This window comes from Ciconia boyciana, chromosome 4 (assembly GCF_034638445.1).
Source record: "Ciconia boyciana chromosome 4, ASM3463844v1, whole genome shotgun sequence".
In the NCBI taxonomy this organism is placed as follows: domain Eukaryota; kingdom Metazoa; phylum Chordata; class Aves; order Ciconiiformes; family Ciconiidae; genus Ciconia; species Ciconia boyciana.
In genome coordinates, this window is record NC_132937.1 from 13368821 (window position 1) to 13395415 (window position 26595).

The 26595-nt window shown below is 35.3% G+C and overlaps 1 protein-coding gene across 10 annotated transcripts in view; it reads left to right on the top strand.

Moving 5' to 3' along the window:
• The window catches only part of LOC140650450 (transmembrane protein 161B-like), a 74883-nt gene that overhangs the window by 35455 nt on the left and 12833 nt on the right, over nucleotides 1–26595 (top strand). For 5 of the 10 annotated variants that reach the window (XM_072858662.1, XM_072858661.1, XM_072858668.1 and 2 more), the window contains 7 exons: nucleotides 8434–8585; nucleotides 9184–9244; nucleotides 10597–10737; nucleotides 13513–13626; nucleotides 15764–15938; nucleotides 18158–18254; nucleotides 19481–25762. In XM_072858662.1, the coding sequence (XP_072714763.1) occupies nucleotides 8434–8585; nucleotides 9184–9244; nucleotides 10597–10737; nucleotides 13513–13626; nucleotides 15764–15938; nucleotides 18158–18254; nucleotides 19481–19758 (1018 nt within the window). In that variant the 3' untranslated portion in view covers nucleotides 19759–25762. Of the gene's footprint in view, nucleotides 1–8433; nucleotides 8586–9183; nucleotides 9245–10596; nucleotides 10738–13512; nucleotides 13627–15763; nucleotides 15939–18157; nucleotides 18255–18503; nucleotides 18810–19480; nucleotides 25763–26595 lie in introns of those variants that run through there. The other 5 variants (XM_072858665.1, XM_072858664.1, XM_072858666.1 and 2 more) reach the window with 5 other exon arrangements.

The following is a 26595-nucleotide window of genomic DNA, read 5'->3' on the forward strand; positions in this document are numbered from 1 at the left end:
GTTGCCCAAGGAGGTTGTGGACTCTCCCTCCTTGGAGATATTCAAAAACCGTCTGGACATGGTCCTGGGCAACTGGCTCTAGGTGGCCCCGTTTGAGCAGGGGTGTTGGACCAGATGATCTCCAGAGGTCCCTTCCAACCTCAACCATTCTATGATTCCATGATTCTATGTTTTAATATTTGGAAAAAGGATTGTGTATGCTAGTGCCATTGTCAGGTAATGTATATGCTATACATGCTCTTTGGATATGCTGATATCAATGGCTTTTAAAGATTAATACCAGACTATTTATGGAAAGCATCTTATGTATGTGAACAAAAAGTTAGTGCTCATCTGTAATGGTTCTAAACTAATTTGGTTTTGCCCAGCTGGGCAATCAGGAAGAGATTTTGGTACCAGAAAGTACTTAAATGTTGGGAGAAGTGTGCAATTTACTGCATGCTTTTTGGTTTTGATATGTTTAGTGTGATGATTCCCTTAGCTGAATAGTACAGTACTGTATACAGTCATTTATTGCAAAGATGCATGCGTGAATTCATATTTTTAGAAGAACTTCAAGATACTTATAATGAAGTTTATGTGAAAATAAAATGTGTAGACAGTTGTAGGAGCTGAGGTGGTACTATGTTTTCAAAGTTCTGTGAAAAGCTGAACTCCCCTCTGAAACTGAAGGAAACAAAAGCAGAGTGTTTAGGAAACAAGCAATATCAAATCATAAAAAGAAGCAGCTGTGATGTACTGGAGAAAGCAGTATCGGACATTGATGCTTGTGTAGTAATTAGCTGGTTTTCAGAGACCAATCCAGACTTACTCTTTGGGGAGGAAAGTTGCCTTTTAAAGATGTGAGAGGTGATGAAGCAATGTAATAAGGGCCTGGAAGAAAGTAGGTTATGGAGATGTGAGTTAGAAAATGAATTTGTGCAACTGCTCTGCTCCCTGAACAGCTAATAACCAGATAAAGTGCTAAGTTAGACTTAATATAGCACTTGAATATTCAAAATTGATTCCTCTGTGGAAATGCCTCTTCTTCCATAGAGATTCTTATTGTGATCTTTTTTGGTGTTAGCACTAGCTAGTGATGTCACGTAAACCCCTTGAACTCTGGTTAGTTTTTACTGACAGTTCTGGATATGCTTAAAGCTTGTCTGTACTTGATAATTATTGAAGTGTCTGCTGCCTTTACAATAAGGACAGTAATACCTTTTCCACATAGCCTGAAGTATAAATGATATCCAGAATTTTCCTTTTAATGAGTAAGAACTTAGATGGAGGAGTTGACTTGCATTATGAAATAACCAACTGGCAGTAGCTTGCCTCCAGACCAATTATTTCTCCATCGACTCTTATCTGTCAGCAGACAGATCCACAATCCAAAAGGTGGTTTTCTAACCTACCAGGTGGTGACAGGAAAATTAGTGTCTGGCTCTTGCACACCTTTAATGATATTATAGCTATGTTACTAAGCAGCCTTTTTTTTAATGTGGTTGGATGAAGTCAGGATTTCTAGTTTAATTGTGGCAGAGGGAAGGAGAGAGAGAAGCAACTGCTACTTAAGAAATCAGAGATGCAAGCCAACACCTTCAACTCCCATTTTGAGAATGAGAGGGAGGTTAATATAATTAATGGAAAAACAATTTTCAGATAGTATAACCATAATACACTCTTAAATTTACTGATGACAATGCCCTGTATTTGCTTCATCTTTCAAATAAATCTTGGGTGTAACCAACTTAAATAATACTACAGTAATTGCAACTCTAGGTGACAAAATTGTGAATTATATATTGGCATGGATTATGTAGGAAAATAGACTGCAACATTCCATTCTTACAGTGGTATTTAAATGCACTCCTAATCACTGCTTTAATTTGGTCATCAATTCAGAGGCAAAACCAAACATAGAAATCTAAAAGAATCGAGATGCATGGCTGTGCAAGCTTTTTCTGTCTCAGTACTGTGAAAATGCAAATAGATATTAGGGTCTTTTCCTGATTCTTTCTTTCTGACCTGCCTTTTTAATATGAATTGAGCCTAAATCAGTATTTTCAGCCTTGTCCTAATCTGGCTCAAACATTTGAGATCCAATTGCCCATTTGCAGCTGGATAAGATGGAAACGGAGCTAGTATCCTGCATGTTAGAAGCACATTGGCCTATATTTTCTTACTAGCTTTCTTAAATGACTGAAAGGGAAGTATGGCAGAGAGGAAATATTGCAGTTTCTATACATTAGAACTTATGAGACATACAGGAAACCACAAGATAATTACTTTGAGACACTGGCAGGAAGCATGCTTCACACCTTAAATATCTTCATGTAGATTATCAAATCCCATAATTATATATGGGATTTTAAATGTAAGGTCTTCTGTGGAGACGGACAGGTGATTTTTGTCCATTGTCAGAAGCAAATAATTTTTCACTGTAAGAGGACAAGTTGTGCTAGGTCAAAACTAAATTGAGTGTGTATATTGGCATGACATTTCTGAGCTGTAAGATCCCATAGAATAGTATTAAAATCAAAAGATCGTATGCCAAAAGCTAAGTTTTATTTAATAAACTGTGAACAGTTAACTGCATGCTTTAGCATTTCTTTACCTGAGCATGTGTGATTTTTGTATTGGCTAAGGGATCAATATTCTTTTGAGTTTTTGGTAGCAGACAATATACTTTAGAGGGAAAATTCTTAAGAAATTCTGGTAGTTTGTTGGGGTAAGAGGAAGAATAGAGAACTCAAAGTTTAAAATTCATGTGGCACTTCTAAAAACATACACAAATTTGGGAAAGCCTGGAGAAGAATGACCTTGTATGCAGGACTAAGCCTTCACAAATAAATTCTGGGAAATTGGAAACCTGTGTAAAAAGTGTTACCTTTTGTTTTGAATGCATTGTCAAACAGCAGAGTCTAAATTCCAGGGTTTTTAATGAATCACTTCAAAAAATGTCTATGTTTTTGTGTAGTTTGAAAGAGAGAATACAATGGAAAATATAATTACTTATCCATTAATAGATAGTTGAACAGTCATTTAATAGTTATACAAAGGAAATAAACGGTGGAGCTGGTTTTCTGCCACTTCCTACAACTTTTATTTACTGTTTTTTCTGTGGCATGAGAGAGACCTTGTTTTTATTGGAGATTTCTCCACAGAGTGGGTGGTTTTGTAGAAATCCTTGTGAAATCACTGCTTCCTGATATTGAATAGGGCTTGCTTAAATGTTTGTGTGGTTTCTGGGCAGATGGGATGAAGTAGTTTAGTCCTGTCCAGTTTGAGGGGTTAGTGACAATGCAGAAGACTGCAGTACCAGGGAGCACGGTCTAAACTGAACTTTGTATTAGAGAGTTAACATCTCTATAAATATGTTAACATAACTTATTCTGGGCATTACAGGTTTTTTTTGGGGGGGGGTGTTGGTGCAAGGAGTGGTATACGGAAGTATTAATGAAACAATTCTTGTGATCACTGTAACCTAGGCGAGTGAAAAGAGGTTTCAGAAGAAATCTGGTTCATTCTTGTGTTTTGACATTGGGCCTCTGGGATACTGAAAATACTTAAAAGCATACAACTATTTACTAATTCAGTATGTCAAGACCAGAAATGATTCATCATAAATTGTTGAAATATTTGGTTGCCCCCCTGTCGTGGTTTAACCCCAGCCAGCAACTAAGCACCACACAGCCACTCGCTCACTCCCCTCACAGTGGGATGGGGGGGAAGAATCGGAAGGGTAAAGGTGAGAAAACTCATGGGTTGAGATGAAGACAGTTTAATAGGGAAAGCAAAAGCTGCGTGCGCAAGCAAAGCAAAATAAGGAAAGCCTTGACTCTGTGTAAGCACTGTTCAGCAATAACTAAAACATCCCTGTGTTATCAACACTGTTTTCATCACAAATCCAAAACATAGCCCCATACTAGCTACTATGAAGAAAATTAACTCTATCCCAGTCAAACCCAGTACACCCCCATATTTTAAATTTAAAGAAACCAATGTGATATGTCAAGAATTAATTCTAGAACAGTTTTGTGTTTTGGTGACAGATGCTTTTCCCTGTTTCATGGCTGTATATTAAGAGGTATTGGATTGTACTAGAGACTTGGCTGGCAAAGCGGCCAAAAGAAGCTTATAGAAGTGATGATTGATTGGAAATTTTTTGACCATGTCTTCTAGGGGTAGATGTTTTGTTTCAGTGCAGTAACCCACCAGTAGCTTTTTTATGTTGGTAGTGTAGATGCTCAGAAAAAAAATCCAAACAGGAAACTAGTCCATACATTTGTGTTTTAACAGAATTTTAATGTAAAAGGAGTAATACATTAGTTTAGTACTTGAGTTCCATGGTTAGAGTATATCGGCATTACATTGATGGCAATTCTGATAGGCACAACTAAGCTAGCTTTAAATATATTTAATGTGCAGAAATATTTGTGCAGCTGCATTAGCAGATACCTCAGTGAAAGATGCAGAATTCACCTGTCGGATTGGGTAAATGTTCAAGTGGCAGCCCATGCTAAACTCCAAGCTTCTGTATCTGCGTTGGTACTGACTGATCAACCTAACCTAGCCAGTGTAAAGCTAGAGGAGGAATGTCTGCGTGTGTCTCCCTCTTTCCTTTTGACTGCAACATAGACTATTCTTGGTTACCTCACAGTTGGCAATGCAGATAAATAGTTTCAGTATAGAGAACTCTCTTATTGTTTTAGCAGAACAGAACAATAAAGTTTTTAATTGCTTTATACTTTCAGGAAGATTCAATGACAATATGTTTCTTAGAGGCAGCAGTTAGAAGACCTGCTGTACCACCTGCCCTCTATTTAATATTTTTGAAAGGCTATGGGATACTGGGTTAGTTGATTGATGGCTTTTCATGGTGATAGCCTGCACACACTGAACAGTTTCCAGTACACGAAGAGGAGTAACAAAAGATTTTGCAAAACAAAAATGTTGAGGTTTTTGTTTTGGTTTTTTAAGACAGATTATCAGTCACAACCTGCTAAACATGGATTTAGGCTTAAAAATAGGTTTTGCAATACTTCTTGCAAAAGTAACTTTAATGTTTGTGAAAACGCATTGTGTTGTAGGTCACATGTTCTGGTTACTAAATTTTTTTTTATTCTTGCTATACAATTTGTTGCAGATAGTCACTAGTCACAGATTGCTGATTTCCATTACTTTGAAATTTGGAAAGGTGGCTTCTGTCAGAAAAAATACTCAAAATTAGTGAATGAAATGGTTGATCGCAATTTTAAATGTAGCAGTTGCAGCTGGCATACTTGCAAAGGGATGAGTTTGTAAAATAACAAAGCATTTCATTGGCAGGGGGGGAATGTGCATGAGGATAGAGTGAAGATGGACAACACTGAGAGATGATCTATCTTAACAATATGCACGTGTCTAATTTAAACTACTCTGCTTATGCAGCTATTTAAAATTCATCATTGAGAACAACTGAATGACATTTTAAAGCATTGTCTTTGTACAACACACAAATACGTCAGCTTATTTAATTTTTTATCTGTTGTAAACCTTTAAACAGTGCTGTACCACGATCCTTTCTGTTGCGAAGGCAAGGTATTTAGGAAAATTAATGTGGTATGGGAAAAGTAAGGTACTTCTCAGTTGGGAAGCTGTCTGTCATCTGAAAAGCTGATTAAGTAACCTGATTTCATTAGTAGATTAGGAAACTTTACTGGCTACTTTTGAAAAATGTCTTCACATGTAGTTATATCAATGGGATAGCAAAGGCAAGCAACAGACTTTCCTTAACTTGATTGAAGGTTGATCTAGGGAAAGTCAGTCATCAGATCTGGAAATAATCTCTGGAAGCCTTAAACTATTTTTTTCTCTCTACATACAATTAGAAATAATATAGAGGAGTTTATTTGGTTTTCAATTGTGAATCCAAAAGTTCTATGTATTTTACTAGAAACTAAAATGTTTATAAGGGTGGGAGTCATCTTGCCTAACTTCTAAGTGTTGAAAAATCGTCCTGATGCTCTTTTAATGGTCAATGTAGAGAAACAGACCTTTCCAGAACACAGTCTGTATGACCTATTATGCGCCTATTTTTAGGATGAGATAAGTCTTCCTTTAGGGATACCTGTTCTTTCTGTTAACTATAAAGGGAGTTTAAGTTGATTACTGTAAGCTTAAGAGTCAAGTTTGATGCTGTGGTTAGGCCACCCCAATGTGCGTATATGAGTACTTCTCTGCATATAGATGAAATACAGCAATGCATATGTTAAATGTGTGCTGCTTAATGAAGTGCAATATTGCATAATCACATGGTTTCTTTAGAGATTAACTGATGACAGTTCAAATGTTTTTATCGAATAGATACCCTAAAATAGATTTTCACATAATCTACATCTTAAAATACTTCCAATATTTTAAAAAGTACAAATATAAATTATTATGTTATTGTGTAGCGGAAAAAAATGGTTACAATTTACACTTAAATTTTTTCAGTGTCTTCCTTTTTGTTATTTAAAGCAGGTAATGTCTGGAATGATCTCCAAGTACTTTATTTAAATATAGACTTGATATCGCCTGCCATTTGAAAAAAAAAAATCAATTATAATGGGCTGCAGCTCATAGTAGTAAGAATTGACAGTGTATTAGAAAAAAATTATCTTAATCTACTGTATAATTTTGGAACTAATTATGTTTAGAAATGCACTAAAAAGGAGAATATTCAATAAACATTTTTAAAACAGCTTGATAACAGAGCAGATAACCTCTTAGATGTTCATATTTATGGCATTGAGGAAAGGACTTAAGATATAATACCGGACTATATAGTCTCTCTTTTTTATCAAAATGAGAATGGGATAGATTTTGCTTTCCTAGATAATACTAAATGTGCTGCTAGTTGATTACCTTTGATCGTTGAGAAATCTTGAACACATACACGCGAAAGTAGAGAAACACAAGTTTCATCTTTTCACACATTTTTTGCTTAGTAAATAGTCACATAATAATCTAAGCAACAATCCCATGCCACTGGTCACTATTTCTTATAAGGCAGGTCTATGCTTCCTGTGAGGAGAAGTTTTCATATTTAAGAAATTTTATCCCATTATTGATAGAAGTGCTTCTTGGGGCATCCCATTCCCTGCTGTTTGTATGTATACCCTGTGTTTCCTGCCCTCCCTCACCAAAACCAGCACAAAGTTACTTTATCTGATGTTTGAATATTTCTAAGTGACAGAGAGAATCTTTTGGTGTTTTTAAAGCAAAAAATCTATTTTGTCTTTTCTGACATTTATTTATTATATATAAACATTCTTACAACTTCTCTGCTCTTATGCAAAGAGTTAAGTTTTTGCTGCTTCCACTAATCATGATGCCCTGAAAACTAAGAAAAGGAAATCTAATTGAAAGGATACAGATTTTGTAAAACTACCTGGAAGCTTTTGTAAGACTACTTGGGAAAGCTCAGCAGACATTTGAGAGAACAGCTTTTGCATTAAATGCTTATTGTGTGGGGTTTTTTGTTTGTTTCTAAACTAAAGGGCAACAAATCTCTCTGTTCTCACCTCATGTCTTCTAAAATGTCTTGCCTTTAATCAAGGAGGGAAGAAAAAATTCAATTTCTATGTTTTTCTTCAGAAAAAAAAGAGGGACTTATGTGAGGAGGAACACCTTTTCTACCTTTTCTACCTTTTTCTCCCCAAAGGAACAAAAAGCCGTGTATGTTATATACACAGTATACATATATATGTACTATATATATGTATTTGTGTGTATGGATGTATGCATGTGTACAAACATGCATTCACATATAGTTAAGTCAAGACTGAGGAAGTATTTTAACCAAGATTATTTCAGCAACAAACATGCAGTGACTTGAATGGTGCTATATTTTTGCCTTTGAACTCTGGATTTTTGCATTTTTGCAGTGAAGAATCTTGAATACACCCGCTTGGGGTTGTGCATTCTGACAGAACATGTATAACTCCACTGTGGTTAAAAATTTATTTATTCACTTCCCTGCATTCACTGTTGTGTAGTTTGATGGAATATTTTTCATCTAGCTTGATATTTTACATTGAAGATACAATTGTCTTATTTTTGGTTCGATATAACTTCTGTAAATTCTTACAAGTATGTAAAATTAACATTTAAACTTTGGTTTAATTATTCTCAGGTTGATAGTGAATACCATTGCATTTGGCTATCAGTAAGCCTAAATGAAAACAAAATTATATTCCAGAATAGTGTATTCCTAGCTACCCATTATGTGATTGTGTGCCTGTGCTTATTAAACTCCCACAATACTGTAAAGCATAATTAACCTAAAATTGGCCAAATACATATTACTTTTTAAAGCATTTGTGCATCTTAGAACAGTCTTAGTGTAGATGACCAAAATACAGCTTTATAATTTGTAAATATAGTTATTTTACAAACTTGATTTTCCTTGACGTTTTTCTTGTATAGTAAGATACTGTTTTCATTGACCACCCATTATTTCATAGTAGAGGATGGAGGTGAAAGATCAGTCTGTGTCACCTTTGGCTTCTTCTTCTTTGTGAAAGCAATGGCAATCCTGATTGTGACAGAAAGCTATCTAGAGTTTGGACTCGAATCAGGTAACTCCTTTCTTCAGGGTTTGCAACAGCTCTAGTGATTAAATTCCTTGAAAAATGAATTTTAAGCATTTTAGGTGGTTTTGAGAATATCTGTATTTAAATGAACTCTATATGTAATACACTTTTAGGAAATCTTGCTTTGGGATGTCGATTCTGAAGGATATCCTGTATATTTTCCTTGCTTTGTTTTAAATAGTGTAGTCTTTACCTAGGTTGTTTGCTTTGTTAATTATATTTACTGTTCAGTTTTATTTTTAACCCATTTTGCCTTGTATAGTAAAGCGAAGCTCCTCTACTGAAAAAAAGTTACTTACCTTCTTAAAAATGAATGTTTTATTAATGTTCATGAAATGTACAAATATCAGAGATGTTTTCAAAGACTGTTTGTGTTAATAACTGAGTTTTATTGCATTGTGGCATACTAATTAGCACATGAAAGAGCTATGCTAGATATAATTTAATAATAATAATAATAATAATAATAATAATGCTAGACAAAAATTGTTTAAAATATGTCCTGTTACCTAGCATTTTATTTCAAAAAAAGAGATTTTATATTTGTACTGTGATAAAATACATATAATTAATGTCTCTGCAGGATTCTCGAATTTTTCAGAAAGTGCTATGCAGTTTCTTGAAAAGCAGGGTTTGGAATCCCGGTAAGTTTCTGGAAATACATTGGTCTTCATTATGTTGCATTTATAACTGAGCCACTTGGATTTTCTTAGCAAGCATTTGTCTTGCATGCTTTGCTCTTATACACACTTATAATCTCTGTATTAATGTGAAGAGGTGGATTAATGAAAATAATCCATCAATATTTACAAAGTAACTTAAGTTGCATTTGTGTATTCCCTTTTTATTCCAAAATTATTCCAGTCCATAAAATACAGTTAAAAACTATAAAAGTCTTTCTCATGGTAATTCTTAAACAGTCTCTTCAGCTTTGAAAAGATTGCTTAAAACAGGAGATAAGTATTTTTTGCAGTTCCTGTGGTATGCAGGAGGATGAGAGTGCAAAAGCTACAGATGGAGCCTGCAATAAAGTTGGAATTAGGAGTAAATTTTGGCATTCAGGCTATAATAGTATTTTCCTCTTAGGCAAATACATCTGCTTGCTACAGTACATCCAAGTTTTGTATAGACTGACAAAGGAATGTTCCATAGCTTGTGATGTTACTTATATATACAATCACTGTCATAGACAGCCTCTGTATATTGCAAACGGAATTCTGTTACAATCTTTGCCTTAAACACATGATCAAAAATGCTTGTATGGGGTATGTCATCACTGTGGGAATACAAATTTGAATTCTTGTTTGGAAATTCTCAAGTATTATATAAGAATTATAGATTTTTTTAATTATTATTATTATTTGTGAGGAACAGAAGTTTCAAATATATACTTAGAATAATGTGTCATTTATAGATATGGATATTTAATGAGAAAGAAACCCTTCAACTCAATTCCATGTGTTTCTTAAACTTTCTTTGCTCTGTTTTTCATAAACTATTCCGAATTTACTAATTTCTGTATTAATTTTTCTGTTTGTGTCCATTTCCTTTTAAACATTCACAGTGCTTTGGCTGTTTACAGCAGTGATTGAGTTGATGATGGTGTCTCTTGGTAGTTTGAATGGCATAACTTAAAAATAAAAATAAAAATTTGCCTTTGACCAGTTAAACTTGTGATGTATCTGTTCTTCTATTCAAAGTATAATCATCGAATCCATTCCACTAGCTATTTTTATTGCATAACTTGTTAATCACAATATAAAATTATTCTTTTTTGGTTTTTTTTTTCTCTGCTAACAAATTTAACATCTTGTAGGAAGTAGCTTAGGTTTTGGTTTTCTTCTATTGAAGAGCTTTTTATTCTTTTTAGTAAATAAATAGGTGACTTGCTTGTTTTTTATTTTAATTTGATTAAATGTTAGATACTGTTGATTTGAAAGTAGTCTCTGCTTCCCCCCCCCCCAATGCTTATTTCCTTTCCTTTCTTTTCTTTTAGGGGTCCTGTGTCTAAACTAACCTTCAAATTGTTCCTGGCTGTTCTGTGTTCACTTATTGGTGCTTTTTTGACATTCCCTGGCTTGCGACTGGCTCAAATGCATCTGGATGCTCTGAATTTAGCAAAAGAAAAAATAACACAGTAAGAGAAAATATATACGCATAGGTATATGCTACTCAGTCTTAAATCTCAGTTTAATGTCTGAAAATAAACAAAGCAAACTATTCCAATAAGAAGGTAGTGACTGACTAAGACTTCTGTTGCTGCCTGCTTTTCATATCTCCAGCAGACTTGTGACCTGCCTCTTTGTGCTCAACCTGCCTTCTGCCGATCTATTACATTCTTTGCCTCAAAAGTGGAATATGAGTTAAAGAAGCATTGCTTTTCTTTCCTCGTGTGAGAGATCCACCATGAATGTTTCTACTTCCTATTTCCTTTCCCCCATATGTTTTTGGAAATTTAACTCTCTGGAAGAAGAGGTGCAGCCACAGAGACTTTTTTTTTTTTTCCTAGATGGGCCTTTGTTAATAAGATTAGGATAAGATACAAAGAAAAAACAGAAAGTGAAGAAATAGCTTCAGAAAGGCAGTCAATTTGAAACACATTAAAAGGGAATCTAAAACTCAGTGAAAACTTCCGTTAATAAATATTGAAATTAGAGTAACATATAGGAAGTGCATTCAATTAGTAAAGATTTTATGGCTTTAAAATGAAAAGTAAATTAAAATTGTCCTTTTCAGTATTTCAGTATTTCTTACATTATGATGACCCAGAATATATAATAAGGCTCAGAGGTTAATACCAGTTTAAAGGAACATTTTAATTTTCAGCTGTTCTTGAGTTTGGAAGTAAAATGTTCTCTTATATTTAACTATTTCTCTTCATCGTTCTCTGGTTGAGGGAACAACTCCAAATGTCTTTCATAGATCATAACCTCTGAATAATTAATGCATGTTAATGACACAAATTCTGCAGTATAGGCCATTGTGATCATTTAGTCTGGCCACTTTCATAAGAGAACCATTAGATTTTCTGATATGTAAATTATTTATGCTTAAACTGAAGTATATTTTTTTCCAAAAAATGCCCCGTTTAAAAAATTAAACTATGTTTAAAAGTGGATGCTTTACTCTTGGCAGATTGTTAACTAATTGCTTTGTATTTAGACTTGCACTCCCATTGTAGTTGAATGCATCCAATTACAGCTGCAAGCTATTGACTTTTGTTGTATCTGCTATTAAGTTTCAGTCTATGTGTAGACTGTGATCAAGTCACCTCTTAAACTCCTGAGTTTTTAATTTTTATGGTTTTCAATATTTTAAAATTTCTTGTGCCTTTTCTGTAACTATCCTCTGATTTTCCAACATCTATCTTGATCTGTGGACATGAGATCTTAGGCAAAAATATAAAATCTCTGAAACAGGACTTCATTAATCAAGAACTAAGAGGGTAATTAATATCCACTAGTATGGGGTTGTGAAAAAAATAAATCTTGTCTAACTTGATGTTTAGGGGATATTAGAACTGATTATTAAAGATAACATTGTGCAGCACCAAGCAAATTCTTTTTAAAGGTCTACCAATACTTTGACTATTAAACTGAAACAATATAAAAATAACATTAAATGGATTAAAACTTGGTCAGATATCAATGTAATTAGGTAATGCAATTATAAACAAAGAATCATTGCTGAGTGATTGTTTCTAATGGGCTCTGAAAAGATCGGTATTTGCCCTTAGTGGTGTGTTTTTGTCAATGAGTAGATCATTACTGACTGTTTGCAGCTGTTTGACAATGACTAAAGGGGAGTAGTAAATGAGGATGACATGTCATTGATACAAAGCTGTTTAATTTGGGTGCAGGGAAAACAATGCCTTTCCATATAAGGTAAACATGAGGTCATACATTTGTAAAAGAAAAAAGGCACAAGCCATAATTACAGAATGGGAGACTTATAGGGAGCAGTGACTTTAAAAAAAAGTTGGAGATTAGGCATATTATGAATTGCCACTTCAGTAATGTGGTCAAAATTATTAACGTGAATCTTGCATATATAAATAGGGAGTAAGTTTTTTGGATAAAATAGAATGAAAATAATCTGGTGTCAATTTTAATTTTGATCACCTGTTTGGTTTTCCTTTAGCAGCATCCTTCCCTGTATATATTTTGGAGTTCTCTTAATCAATTCGTACCATTTTCCTACACATTTACTCAATTTCCAGAGTCTTTCAGCCTTTCTCCCTCTACTCAAATAAACACAAAGTGGTTCTTGCCACTCTTTGGCACATTGCAGTCCACTAATCCAATAGGCTGTCTTAAATAAGTAGAAGCTCATTTCACAAGTTACTGAAATGCTTTGGACTGTTCCTCAGGGTTCCTAAGTAAAAATCTTCATTAAACTGGATGATCTGACCTGTGAAAAGTGTTTCTCCTGGTCTGTATAGATAATAGAAATTAATCTGAGTACATTTTTAATAAAGCAAAAAAAATTCACTAATATAGCAGCATATTTTCCATAATTATCCATTTAAGATACTTACCCTCTAGATTAAAACAGTAATGGCTACTGCGGTTTGGTATTATGCCATCATATGGAAATTTTCAACAACTGTCTTTTACTATAGTGTGGTATAATGCATGTAGTTCCTTTGGTTATTTTGTTTGAATATCTAAAACACTTGATTTATTCCAGAGAGCACTTTTTTTAAACCACAGCCAGTGTGATTTCACAGTATGTAGTATTACTTTTTTGTTGAGACTTAAGTCATACTTATAAAAAAAGGGAAGTAATTCTCTTATTTACCTTTCCCCTCCTATTTTAAAATTGGTATTACTCTTCTGTAATCTGTACCACCAGTTTCAACAGTATGGTAACTGTATTTAATAACCCACTCCCTTTTTTTTTCCTCTTCCAGAACATTGCTACATATAAACTTCTTGGCTCCTTTACTTATGGTTCTACTTTGGGTAAAACCAATCACTAAGGACTACATTATGAACCCATCTTTGGGCAAAGAGAGCGTACCTTTGTAAGATTCCCTTTAAAAATTCTTTCTGGGGTATTGAGGATAAAACCTTAAGTCTAAGTACTGCCCTGTAAAAGTCATAGCACCATGTAAAACTTAAAATTGTGGCTGTGACTAGCATCTGTCATGAAAGGTATCGTAGAAGTTCCAACTGAGCTGTAAAGGGCTTCTGTTGTTTAGGAAGAATGAGAATTAGTCGCAGAGTGTTGAATCCAAAGAAGAATGGTAAGGCAGTGGTTCCCAAAGAGCTGCTATCTTCTGGCATCTCTGTGTCAGAGTTCTGCGTTGTTCTTCCTAGGGACAGAATACCACTTCATTGCCAGCTTCTAATACCTTACATGTTACCTATTGGTGTAAGAGAGAAATGATTTCACTTAAGACAATTGAGATACATTGGTATGAGAACTGACCTAAGGTTCTTAGTACTATGAGACTTGTCTTAAAATCTATGTGTAGATGAAGTCCATATGAAATTTGATAGCTAAAATATTTAAAAGCATAAAAAGGGAAAGAATTTTCAGGAAGAATTGTATCTGAAATCAATATTGTATAAGTAGCATAGGTGATTGTCATTGTCACTTTATTAACAGATAATTCAAAATAGTATTCAAATAGATTTGAAACTGATATGATTTGCTGTCACTTTTATTGCTTTCTAGATCTAAAAGATGCTTCTAAGATAACTGTGTAAAACATTGCAAATATATAATTTTTGTGTTTCCATTTTACTCTTCAGTTAATCTTAATGAGAGTTGTGCTACAGCAATGTATCTAAGGCAGTTGAAGTTGTTATCTAGAATTATCTATCTCAAAACTTGGAATTATTTGAAAGAGCCTGCTTTTTAGTGTCCTGTCTTCATTACTCTGAATTTAAAGCATTTAAGAGTTGTTCTTGTTTGCAGACAAATGGATACTAATTTGGATCTAATGCTGTAATAGGGCTACCAAGAAGTAGCAGTGTGGTGGGTTGACCTTGGCTAGCCACCAGGTGCCCACCAAGCTGCTCTATCACTCCCCCTCCTCAACTGGACAGGGGGAGAAAAATATGATGAAAGGCTCATGGGTCGAGATAAGAACAGGGAGATCACTCAGCAATTACCGTCACGGGCAAAACAGACTTGACTTGGGGAAATTAATTTAATTTATTGCCAATTAAACAGAGTAGGATAATGAGAAATAAGAACAAATATTAAAACACATTCCTCCCTTCTTCCTGGGATCAACTTCACTGCCGAATTGTCTACCTCCTCCCCCAGAGCGGCGCAGAGGGACAGGGAATGAGGGTTGTGGTCAGTTCATAATGCTTTCTCTCTGCCACTCCTTCCTCCTCACACTCTTCCCCAGCTCCAGTGTGGGGTCCCACCCACAGGAGACAATCCTTCACGACCTTCTCCAACATGGGTCCTTCCCATGGGCTGCAGTTCTTCATGAACTGCTCCAGCATGGGTCCCCTGCGGGGCCACAGGTCCTGCCAGGAGCCTACTCCAGCATGGGCTCTCCACAGGGTCAGGGCACATCCACCTGCTCTGACGTGGGGTCCTCCAAGGGCTGCAGGGTGGATATCTGTTCCACCATGGTCCTTCGTGGCCTGCAGGGGGACAACCTGCTTCACCGTGGTCTTCACCACAGACTGCAGGGGAATCTCTGCTCCAGCGCCTGGAGCACCTCCTCGCCTTCCTTCTTCACTGACCTTGGTGTCTGCAGAGTTGTTTCTCTCACATATTCTCACTCCTCTCTTCCGGCTGCTGTTGCGCAGCAGTTTTTTTCCCCTTCTTAAGTATGTTATCACAGAGGTGCTACCACCATCACTGATTGTCTCAGCTTTGGCTAGCGGTGGGTCTGTCTTGGAGCCGGCTGGAACTGGCTCTATCTGATATGGGGGCAGCTTCTGGCATCTTCTCACAGAAGTCACCCCTGTAGCCCCCCCTGCTACCAAAACCTTGCCACATAAACCCAATACAAGCAGTAATGAGAACAGGAGGGAGAAGTGAATATTACTTGCACATGAACTCTGTAACTGTGGATTGTGTGTAACTATTTTTAACAATATGCTTAAAGATTTCTTTACAGATGATACAAACAAATAACTCTGTAATGGTAGGTGACCTTTGGAAAACAACATTACCTTTTTTATCCACAGAATGTCCGAAGATACATTTGACACCATGCGGTTGTGGATTATAATCCTGTTGTGTGCTTTACGGTTGGCTATGATGCGTAGTCACTTACAAGCCTATCTGAATTTAGCCCAGAAATGTGTGGATCAGATGAAAAAGGAAGCTGGCAGAATAAGTACAGTTGATTTACAAAAAATGGTAAGTATAATGGCACTAAAGTTACGTATATTTGGGTGCTCTGTCTGTGCAAATTTTTTTAATTGAAAAAAAATGTCTGGTTTGTTGTCTTCCTTGGCACCAGAACTGAAATTTGAATGAAGCTTCCTAAACTATATCCTTTATTAAAATAGCACCATTACAGCAAAATTCTGCAACCCAAAATATGCAAAGGTGCATCATCCATATTATTCAGATGCTTTGTCTTAAGTTGTTCCTCCGTTGTTCTAAGAGATCCCATCATGAAGTATTCTTTACAAATATCTTGGCAAGCCTTACGTTTATCTTGATGTGTGTTTCTGTTCAGCATGAATTGAACCTGGGGAGTGTATAGGGTAAGTGGTGATTTCTTAGCTACAGCATGGAAATAAAGGTAAGATTTAGATAGAAGGGCAAAATATTGTTACCTTATCCCAACTGTAATTTTTAAATTGGGGCAAAATTTAAGGTAGGATGGTTATATTTTGGGATAAAATAAGACATGGTTAGTTCTGTAAGACCACTCTCAAATGCAGTAGCCTAGATATAAAACCATCTGCCCATCTTGTTACTGTGGCAAGTGATAAAAGGGAAAGATTTCCTTGAGGTTTTGGGGTTTTTTTAAGAAAAATAATAAAAAAAGTCAACAAACAGAGGAAATAGATAGATAGAAATTTGTAAGCTTATACAGAGTTGTGTTGCGTGTTTCCTGCAAAATGAACTTATTTCTAGTGTTGCATGATAGTGCTGCCTGATAATCTTGCTGAGTCAGGGTGTATTCCAGAAGGAATATTGAAGTATGCCATAGGACAAAGCTTCCTCTCTGTTTTTAGATCATCACTACTATAATCTTGTCTTTGTTATTTCAAATATGTAGTTACAAACCAAGTGACTGGCATTGGACTTCAGAAAAAAGGTTAGGAAATACAACTAGCAGCAATTGTTTATGTCAGAACTGTTCTAGTTGTGGATGCATAATTTTAGTTTTGGGAGCTTTCATCTTATTGATAAAATAATAATGCCTTCTGTATGTGGTGTTTCCTAAATCCGTTTATCCAGTACTTTGAATATCTTCTCTTTAAGAAGCTCAGGGCCACTAAATATAGTCCTATCTGGTTTTACTAGCCATGCCTGCTTTCTTTTCTTCTGGTGCTTTTGCCAGTAAAGTCTTTCCTATCTGTCTTCCTACAATGATAATTACTTTTTTTTATTTGCTCTTTTCGTCATATGCCATCAATTATCTTAAAATATTTTGCCTCATGCTTTTTCTTCTGTCAATGTTTTACTGCTTTTTTTCTCATGTTAGTTTTTTGATGCTTAATCATCTCAAAGCCCTTTGAGGTTTTAAAGCTATTTCGAAAAATGTCAGGGCTGCCTTCTTTTTTTGCCACCCTGTATTCTGTTCTTTTCTAAAATCCAGTTAACTTTATTTTACTGCTTGCTTGCTATTGATTTTATGACTTTTTTTCCTTCTTCATTTGATCTAGCCTTTTAGGTCAACAGTTTATGTAAAATATGTAATGTAACATTCTTGAGAAAGCTGGAACAGACTGGGAGCAGGGGGAGGGATAAATCTGAGTGGTTTTCAATGAACCATAACGTGTACCTGAAATAAAGATAATTTAAATGCTTTGTTATTGATGAACTTCTAATGAAAATTCCTCTTGTCATTGTTTTTAAAGTACTAGTGTTTTCCATTTGGAGATCTTACAAATATCTCGCTTTGAAAAGGGACTGCAATATTAACCAAAGTTTCATGTACTTTTGATCAGGCTTTGGACTGTTTCTACAGTCACAGTACTTCATTTTCAAAATGGGATTTAGTTTGTAAATCACTTGGGATAATAATATATTTATCTTTGAGATGGCTTACAAAATTCTAGTGTTTTCAAATATGAATATTTGAATTCTAGCATTCAGTTTGCATAAGCAAAATTAATCCTGTTTGTGTTAACAGAACTGCTACTTTTAACTATTTTCTTTCAGCAATTCCTCTCAGGATTGTAACTGTCCTGAAACTAGAATTCATTATAGGGATCACTTCTTCATTAGGTCTTTTGAAGACAATATTTCACATACCAAAACATGCTATAAAACTTTTAAAATAGCTTTTTTGCATAAGAACTGGGTTTTTTATTAATTGCTTGTTTTTCCTAAGCATATACATAAAGGTTTGCTTTGATCACCCAGAACTCATGAATTACTCTTTTCTATTTTCCCAGGTGGCTCGGGTATTCTATTATCTTTGTGTAATTGCACTGCAGTATGTTGCACCATTGGTAATGGTCCTTCACGCAACTCTGCTTTTGAAAACACTAGGTAGGCAAAATTTGATGAACAAAACTGTGTTCTATTCTATATAGGGCATTTATATTTTCAGTCTACTAAAGAAAATTAGAATCTAGTCCAACCCTCCTGCTCAAGCAGAGTCAGCTACAGCAGGTTGCCCAGGACCGTGTCCAGTCGGGTTTTGAGTATCTCCAAGAAGGGAGAATCCACAACCTCTATGGGCAACCTGTTCCAGTGTTTGACCGCCCTCACAGTAAAAAAGTGTTTTCTTGTGTTCAGATGGAATTTCCTGTGTTTTAATTTGTGCCCATTGCCTCTTGTCCCATCAGTGGGCAGTACTGAGAAGAGCCTGGCTCCCTCTTCCTCATTCCCTCCCATCAGGTATTTATATGGAGTAATAAGATCCCCCCGAGCCTTCTCTTCTCTAGGCTGAACAGCCCCACAGTCCCAGCTCTCTCAACCTCTCCTCATATGAAAGATGCTCCAGTCCCTTCATCATCTTTTTGGCCCTGCACTGGACTCTCTCCAGTATGTCCATGTACTGGGGAACCCAGAACTGGACACAGGACTCCAGGTGTGGCCTCACCAGTGCTGAGTAGAGAGGAAGACTCACCTCCCTTGACCTGCTGGCAAAGCTGATAAACAGCTTTTAAGCTGTGCTCTTCTCTTGCTGCTTTTGACATCTTTCAACAATGAGCTGTATAAAGCATTGTTGATTTAACCTTAAGAATATCTGTTAATTTTTTTTTTCAATATTTCAAATTTCAGTGGACTTTTTGAACAGAAATTGTAAGATGTGGGGTTTATTTCATTATTGGGAGATCTGATGTCACTGTTTTTTTTCTTTCTTTTGAGGGATGTCTTTCACAGCCTACCATGCAGTGGCAGCATTCATTTTGCCAAATGTGAACAGAAAGAAATAGGCATTATTAGTCTGTGATTCATTCCATCCTAAAATAGACATCTACATATGGTGAGATGAATCACACCCAGCACTGACAGGGTCCCAAGGCAACTGATTAACATGTAAAAGTTAGGATGTCAAAAGGTAAGGTGAATCCTACCCTGATAGCTTACTAGTATTATCAGGAAGCCATGTGGATGGACACAGTTAGCATTTACTAATTTATAAGTAAAATTTTTCAGGTTTTTTTGTTTGACAAATATATATAAGATGATCTATAGAGTTGCTAGAAATAACAGAACTTAAAATCTAATTCTACAAATATCTTATGTGTTACTCTGTTTTTTAACAGGTAATTATTCTTGGGGCATCTACCCAGAATCTATTTCTGACACTGCAGTAGAAAACAATCCGCTTCCCAGTTCAGTTTATTCTGAGTCTCCATCTGTTGATGGAAAGATGAAAGTAACTGTAGTGCAAATAACAATGGCTTTGGGAAGCCTAAAGAATATTTTCACTCCTCTCCTATTCCGAGGACTCTTGTCTTTCCTCACCTGGTGGATTGCTGCTTGCCTCTTTTCCACAAGCCTCTTTGGGCTTTTCTATCACCAGTACCTGACTGTGGCATAAACCGATCAACTGACAAAGCAAGTATGAGGTCAAATTCTAGATACAAACCCAAGTACCCAAGAGGAGATGAAGAAAAAGCTATATACGAAGAAAAAACATAGCATTTATTCTTAAACACTTATTCTGTGTTCTCAGGGTGAATATTCTTATAATGTTTAAAATTGCAGCTGGGTTTGTTACTTTTTGTTACTGAAATGGTAGGTAACTAATTGAACTATTGAACTACTGGGATTGACTGACATTATTGTGTGGCGGGTATTGGTGGACATGTTGAAAAGATAACACCTCAGAGTATATTTGTTTCCATAAACAGCAAGCCACCCTCAAAATTTCATATTTTAAGAATCAAGAGTCAGTGACTGAACTATGTTAGTAGAGTACCAGATATGCTAATGGTGGCTGCCTAGTAAGTAAAATCTTGAAACAGCCATACAATGGAACAGTAGGGGTATTTAAAAAAATTGTTGGATAGCTATTAATCAGTTTTCTCCATGAAAAATGAAATAATCCAACAGGGCAAAAGAGATACTGTATATTACAGTAAAGAAAGTTGTATAAAATTTAAATTTAACATAGGAATAGATGTGTGAACCTGGCAGGTATTGCTGCCTAAATATATGCATGAATGCTTGTGCAGTAAGAAGGGTGTTATAAATATTATTTTTAAATTTCTTCTTTTCAGGTAATGGATAAATTCCATTGAATTCACAAAATAATTGAAGTAGATTAGTGACACCAATCAATCATTTCAAAACAAAACAGTTTAATCCTGCTGACTGAGTGTATGTATCTGTGTAATGTACATATAAATATATATTATATATTAAATATATAATATATATGAAATCTATTAAATATAGAATCTTTATTTTAAATTGCTGAATGTATGTTCCAAGTTAGTGGGACAGGGATATATGTGTATCTAGTAATTTCAAGATCCCTTTTGAAATTAAATTAATTTTTTTTGAAAGTTCACTTGAAAGGGCTATTTGTTTTTGGTGCCTCTATAAAGGTACTTACCTATATTTAAAAAAATGTTAATCTTGATGTTTCTGCTCTGTCAGATCATCATCTTTTGCCAGTCTAATCTGTGTTAACTTGGCCATATAGTAATAAACTAATAACTTTTGACTTCAGAAATAGATTTTCTGTATAATAAAGCCGATAAAGTAAGGAGGAGCAAAGCATTAACTTTACAAGTTTTGTTTAGTTGGAAGGATAGATCCTAAGTATAAAAACATTGTTAAGCAAACTAGAATGACAATTTTTTCACGATTCATGCAATCAGAAAACAGGAATGGAAATTTATATGCAGTAGCTTTTTTAAAAAGTTAATATTGCACTGTAAAGAGAGTTCTCAGTGTTTAACTAATATTAGCTATTTTTATGTTACTGTTTTTTTACTCTTGAATTTCTGTAAAGCTTTGGCATATAATAAGCATTTATAAATGGAAAAGCTTAATAAATATTTAATCCTTTGCAAACTACCATATGGGAAAGCAAACTGTCAGTGAATGCAGAAAATTAAAGATTTAAGCTGGTGATAAACTGTCTTGCTACACTGAATGTTTTTAAAGTTATTTATTAGTTTATTAAGTTGCACTTACTGGTACAAGGAAAAGATGTATATGCACCAGCTTGTACCTTCTGCATGCATTTGGGATATATGAGAACACCTTGCATGATTCTAGCAGTTTCATTGCAGTATAGTATTTCAGTGCTACTGGTACTGTAAGCTTTGTTTTTTTCACACCACCTTTTTGTAACTAATGGTAACAAACGCTCAACTGCGTGAATTGGTCTAAAGAATATTTGACTTCATAGATTCAGATCTTGAAACATTCCTAGGAAATGTCATTCAGACCAATAGAATGTCAAAATATGACAGGCCCAGCAACACTGGACCTGCTTTCTGTTAGTTTGAGATATGTGATATGTGATAAGGCCAGCTTTTAAGTTACAGTTAAGTTATAGTTAGATATCCATGGTTAATGTTTCATACAGGAAAATAATAAAACAACATAGTGCAGTTTCTTGTGAACTTGGCCCAAGAAGCTCATTAGATAGATGTAACCTATTATTGCAATATGAAGAACAGAAATGAACTTTAGATACTGGAGAAAACTTCAAAATAATGCTAAGTAACAGAGTTTCTGTTGCCACGGATGTTTATTTTGAAAGTTCATAACTGAAAGTGAGCTATAGTTATATAAAATTTAATTCAGCAAAGGTAATTGATTGTGTGTGTGGTTGAGCTTCACAGAGCTTTTGATAAGTATGTACGCTGTCTTATTCTTCAGAGGTCACACATTAAGGCATTAAGACATTAAGATCAATGCTTCTGGCTATTGCTGCTTCATTGTTCCACAGAACTGAAAGGTTGACTTTCTGGTCAGCAGTTTGATCTGAGTGGGAAATGGTCTTTCTTTGGATTCATTTAATCCTTACATGAGTCCAGGAGGCTTATTTAAAAACTAAAATATAGCAGTAAATGTCTTTGAAATGTGTGGTGACACAGGAACTAGAGGGAGCATATTACTATACTGGTGAGCAATGCTTTTTACAACTACCTGATATACTCAAAAGTGACTTGTAAAGAAAAATAGCAGGCTTCATAGTCCTGACTTCCACGTATATTATGTAAGCTTAAAGAAGTATCTGCTCACATGTTCCTTTAAAGCAGTAGCTGGCAAATGTTTTTTTTTTCTTGGAGAGCTTTATCAGTGCTAGGAATAAAAAGTAGCTCACAGAAATAGAAAAGCAGGTAAAACCTGACTGAGAGGTTACTAGTTTTTATTCAGAATTCTTAAATGTTTGTCTTGCTTTTTCCTCACTACTTACTTAATTTCTGATAATTTTTAGAAGAAAAGATGCCTTTGACAAAGAATCAACATTTCTGTCTGTCTGTCTTTCTGTCTTCCTCCATTTAACCCTCCTTTTCTCACTCTAGTAATGGGACTTGTTATCCTGATGTTTTTTCCTATCCACAGCTTTTTCCCTAACTTAAGAACTAATGTGTTTAGAATTGACCCAGCGAAATTAGTTCAGGATCGGGGGTTTTTTGTTTGTTTTTCATTGTTTTGGTTTAAATTCATTTGTCTGTGAAGGATTAGTTCCTTTAAATAGTTTAAATAACTTTGAATTCCAGCTGAAATATGAACAAACTTGTTATTGGTTGTTTAAGCACTGCACTTTTATTATAGAAGTTTCTTTAGACTATTAGGATAGTGATAAATCCAAGTATTCCAGCACGATTCAGAGAAGTCCAAATATAACACTTTGGCTGTTTCTGAGCTTAGAGAAGTTGATTAGGAAAAGGAGAAGGGATTGTAACAAGCCTATTCTTCCACTTTGCAGGCAATATTCTCAGGCAGCATTTGTCCTCTTTTGATACCTTACCAAGCTTTAGGATTTCCCTGGTGTTGAAGGGACTCTGGTAATTTCAGCTGCAGTTTTTTTCTCTTTCTGACTTCTCTTGCATAAGAATCAACAAGTAAAGTATCAAGAAAAACAGGTAGTATCAGTGCAAGAGAACATCCTTGTACAGAAGGCCATGCTTTAGAAAATTTATTTCTATGGCAGGTGTTCTTCAGCTTCTTTTAGTCACAAATACTGGAAGACATGTGAGCAGAGATGCATGTTTCCCCAGATTATAAAGTCAAACTCGCCTATGAACAAAAATGACATCAAAATACATCAACATTGCAATTAGCTAGCATAACTTCAGTGTATATGTAATATGGTTAGTACAGAAATTCCAACTAACCTCAAAGGAACAATTTAAAGTTTTGCACTTTGTCACAGTAGCTACAGCTAACTGGTAATAGAGGTCTTGGATTTAATGCATAGAAAATATAAAAGTATCGAATCCTGAAACCTATTATTTAAGTCTCATAGAAATGTTGGAAGGCTCTACAAGACAGGCCTTATACCTATTTATTCTTGAAGGCCTCTGTTTTCCTTTTGAACATTAACTTGTTTTTCCTGATAAGTTTTTGAACAGTTTTGAAATGCTATCCTTCATGTTTTGGCATATGATGCAATTTGTGCATTTATTTGTTATCCAGAAAAACTCTAAATTTTAACCCACAGTTAATTTTGTCCCTACAAAGTTACTAGAATGTTTTGCCTGAGATTGAAGAATTAAGCGCACAGTGAAAACAGAAAATGTTGAATTAAAATGAGGCCCCCAAAACTGTGTGTTCTGTTGGGGAAATCTTTCTATTATGGCTGAGTAAAATCTTAATAGTAGAAGGAAACAGCAGTTTCCTAAATCAGCAGATCCTAAATAAAAAAAATCTGCTGTTTTCCTAAAACAGCAGATCCTAAATCAAATATTAAAGGTGAATGTTTACCATAATGAGTAAGACTCTTATTTTCAGCATCTGCAGCCTAAGTCTTAAATCCCAAATGATAAATTAAGACCAATATTTTGACATTACTGATATTTACTCTAAAGAGCATATAGGCAACAAGTATTGTAGCTAAATGCTAGATCTTGTTAAGCAAGCTGATGTAGTCAGTCTATACTTCAGAGTGACATTTGAACAACTTTTACTGTAGAGAGATCTGCCATGCTTTGTGGCTTTGGCAATGCATGTACTGAAATTGATGGCATATCTAATATTCATTCCTGATACTAGACTGAAAAGTCTTCTTCCTCCATGGGAGAGATGGTGAGGCCAAGATGTTACTCCAATGCTGCTTTTACTGAAATCTGTATATACTGTACTTACATTTTTGAAGTCTCCCATTGTTGACTGCCAGGAGATTAATGCTGCACTGGACATTGTTTTGCATGCCAGTGTATATATATTTTTATACCTTTGGTTTCAGTGGCATTTTTAATGGAAATTATTTTTAATCCTGATATCATGGATTACCTTTTTTTTTTAATTAATATCAGCGCCTGCAACCATAAGACAAATATTTCTACAATGAGGTCGCCCCTCAGCCTCCTTTTCTCCAAACTAGACAAACCCAGAGTCCTCAGCTGTTCCTCATAGGACATGCCTTCCAGCCCTTTCACCAGCTTTGTTGCCCTCCTCTGGATGCATTCAAGGACCTTAACAACCTTTGTAAATTGCGGGGCCCAGAACTGCACGCAATACTCAAGGTGAGGCTGCACCAATGCTAAATACAGAGGGATAATCACCTCTTTTGACTGGCTGGTTATGCTGTGTTTAATGCATCCCAGGATGTGGTTTGCCCTCTTGGCTGCCAGGGCACACTGCTGACTCATGTTGGGCGTGCTGTCGATCAGCACCCCCAGATCTCTTTCTGCAGGGCTGCTCTCCAGCCATTCCTCTCCCAATTTATACTTGTGCCCAGTGTTACTCCATCCCAGGTGCAGAATCTGTCATCAGATTTGTAGTATTTCTTTCAACAACATGCTATCCTTATGACTCTGCTATTTAAAGACCTGTTGTGTTTTAAGAGTAGCTTTTTTTAAACTACATAGTAGTTGGACATTTTTATTTATTTTATGATGCTGCTAAGTATTTTTAAAGACTGACTTAAAATATTGTGTGCTTAAAACCAGCCTTTGTTCTCTTTTCCTGTTCTTTGTAACTTTGCTTCCCTCATGTGTTCTAAGTTTCAAGAATGCATATTTGTAACATTTTTATAAAAAGCTAGAATGAAGAAAAATGCACCAAAAATTCTATTTTGTAAATGCAGTTCATATCCATGTCATGATGTGCCAACAAATAGTTTTTGGTTTTCCTGTTTTCAGTCATGTCTTTTTCCCGTTGTTAATGATCTTGCATGTTTTCAGTATGTAGGGTTTTCTAGGAAGAATACACCTGGGGAAACAGTCTGTAATAGCAATAGTAGGAAATTTTATCTAATGTTTCAGTTTTTCCATTTATATGAGCTAATATTAATGTAAACATGCTATTAAATAGTTTAACCCTGAAATTTCTCTTAAGGTAGACTTATTATAATTGCACAGGGAACATCCTCTCGGTTGTAAATATTTTGCTTTAAATATGTCTCTGTTGCTGGGAACATGCATAAATTCAATGTTGTTTTTCTGTTGTTAATGTTTTTTTTTTTAATCTTTTTAAGCAAAGAGAACATAACACTTCCTATTCTAGAAAAAGCCTAAGAACAAAGGGCTCCCCTCCCTTCATTTCCATATTTGACAAATGGGAAAATCTCTGATTTTATTTATGCATGACTCCATCATCTCCCAAACAGAACAAGTTCACAGAAATGGGGAGGGGGTTATGGGGAGCATGGCAAAGTTGTATATTGAGGAATTCAGACTCTACAGAATGGAAGACACGGAAAGTGGTTAATCTGGAAAGGGATTTAATGGCTGCAGGAAAGTACCATGTGGTAATAGGCAGTTCCATATATACTGCTAGAACAACAATCTGGGAGGTGGGGGAGTGAATGTGATTCACAGACTCAGGAACAAAAGTGATGAGTTGAGGTTTGTTCTGTGTAACCTGAGATAAGTGGGACCAAACACTATAAAACTGCAGGGGGGAATGTTTGTGGGGTTTTGTTGGATTTCTTTTTCATATGAAAAGCTGTGGAGGATTTAAGCACTAGAAAAATGACTTCTAGAGGGAAACATAAAAAGAACTCTGCAGAGTGTCAAGAGAAGATTCAGAAGTTAAAATACCTTAATATGGAATAAAAACTGCATAGGGAAGGACTCTAATCTTAGAGGAAGACAGAACAGGAACCAGTGACTAGAACCTAACACTAGATAAATTACAGTAGTGGAAAATACACTGTTTTAACAGAGTGAGTAACTAATTAAATTACAACCTGAAGTGGTGAATTCTTCACTGGGTTGTTTTCAGACATTCTTTTTATAAGCTG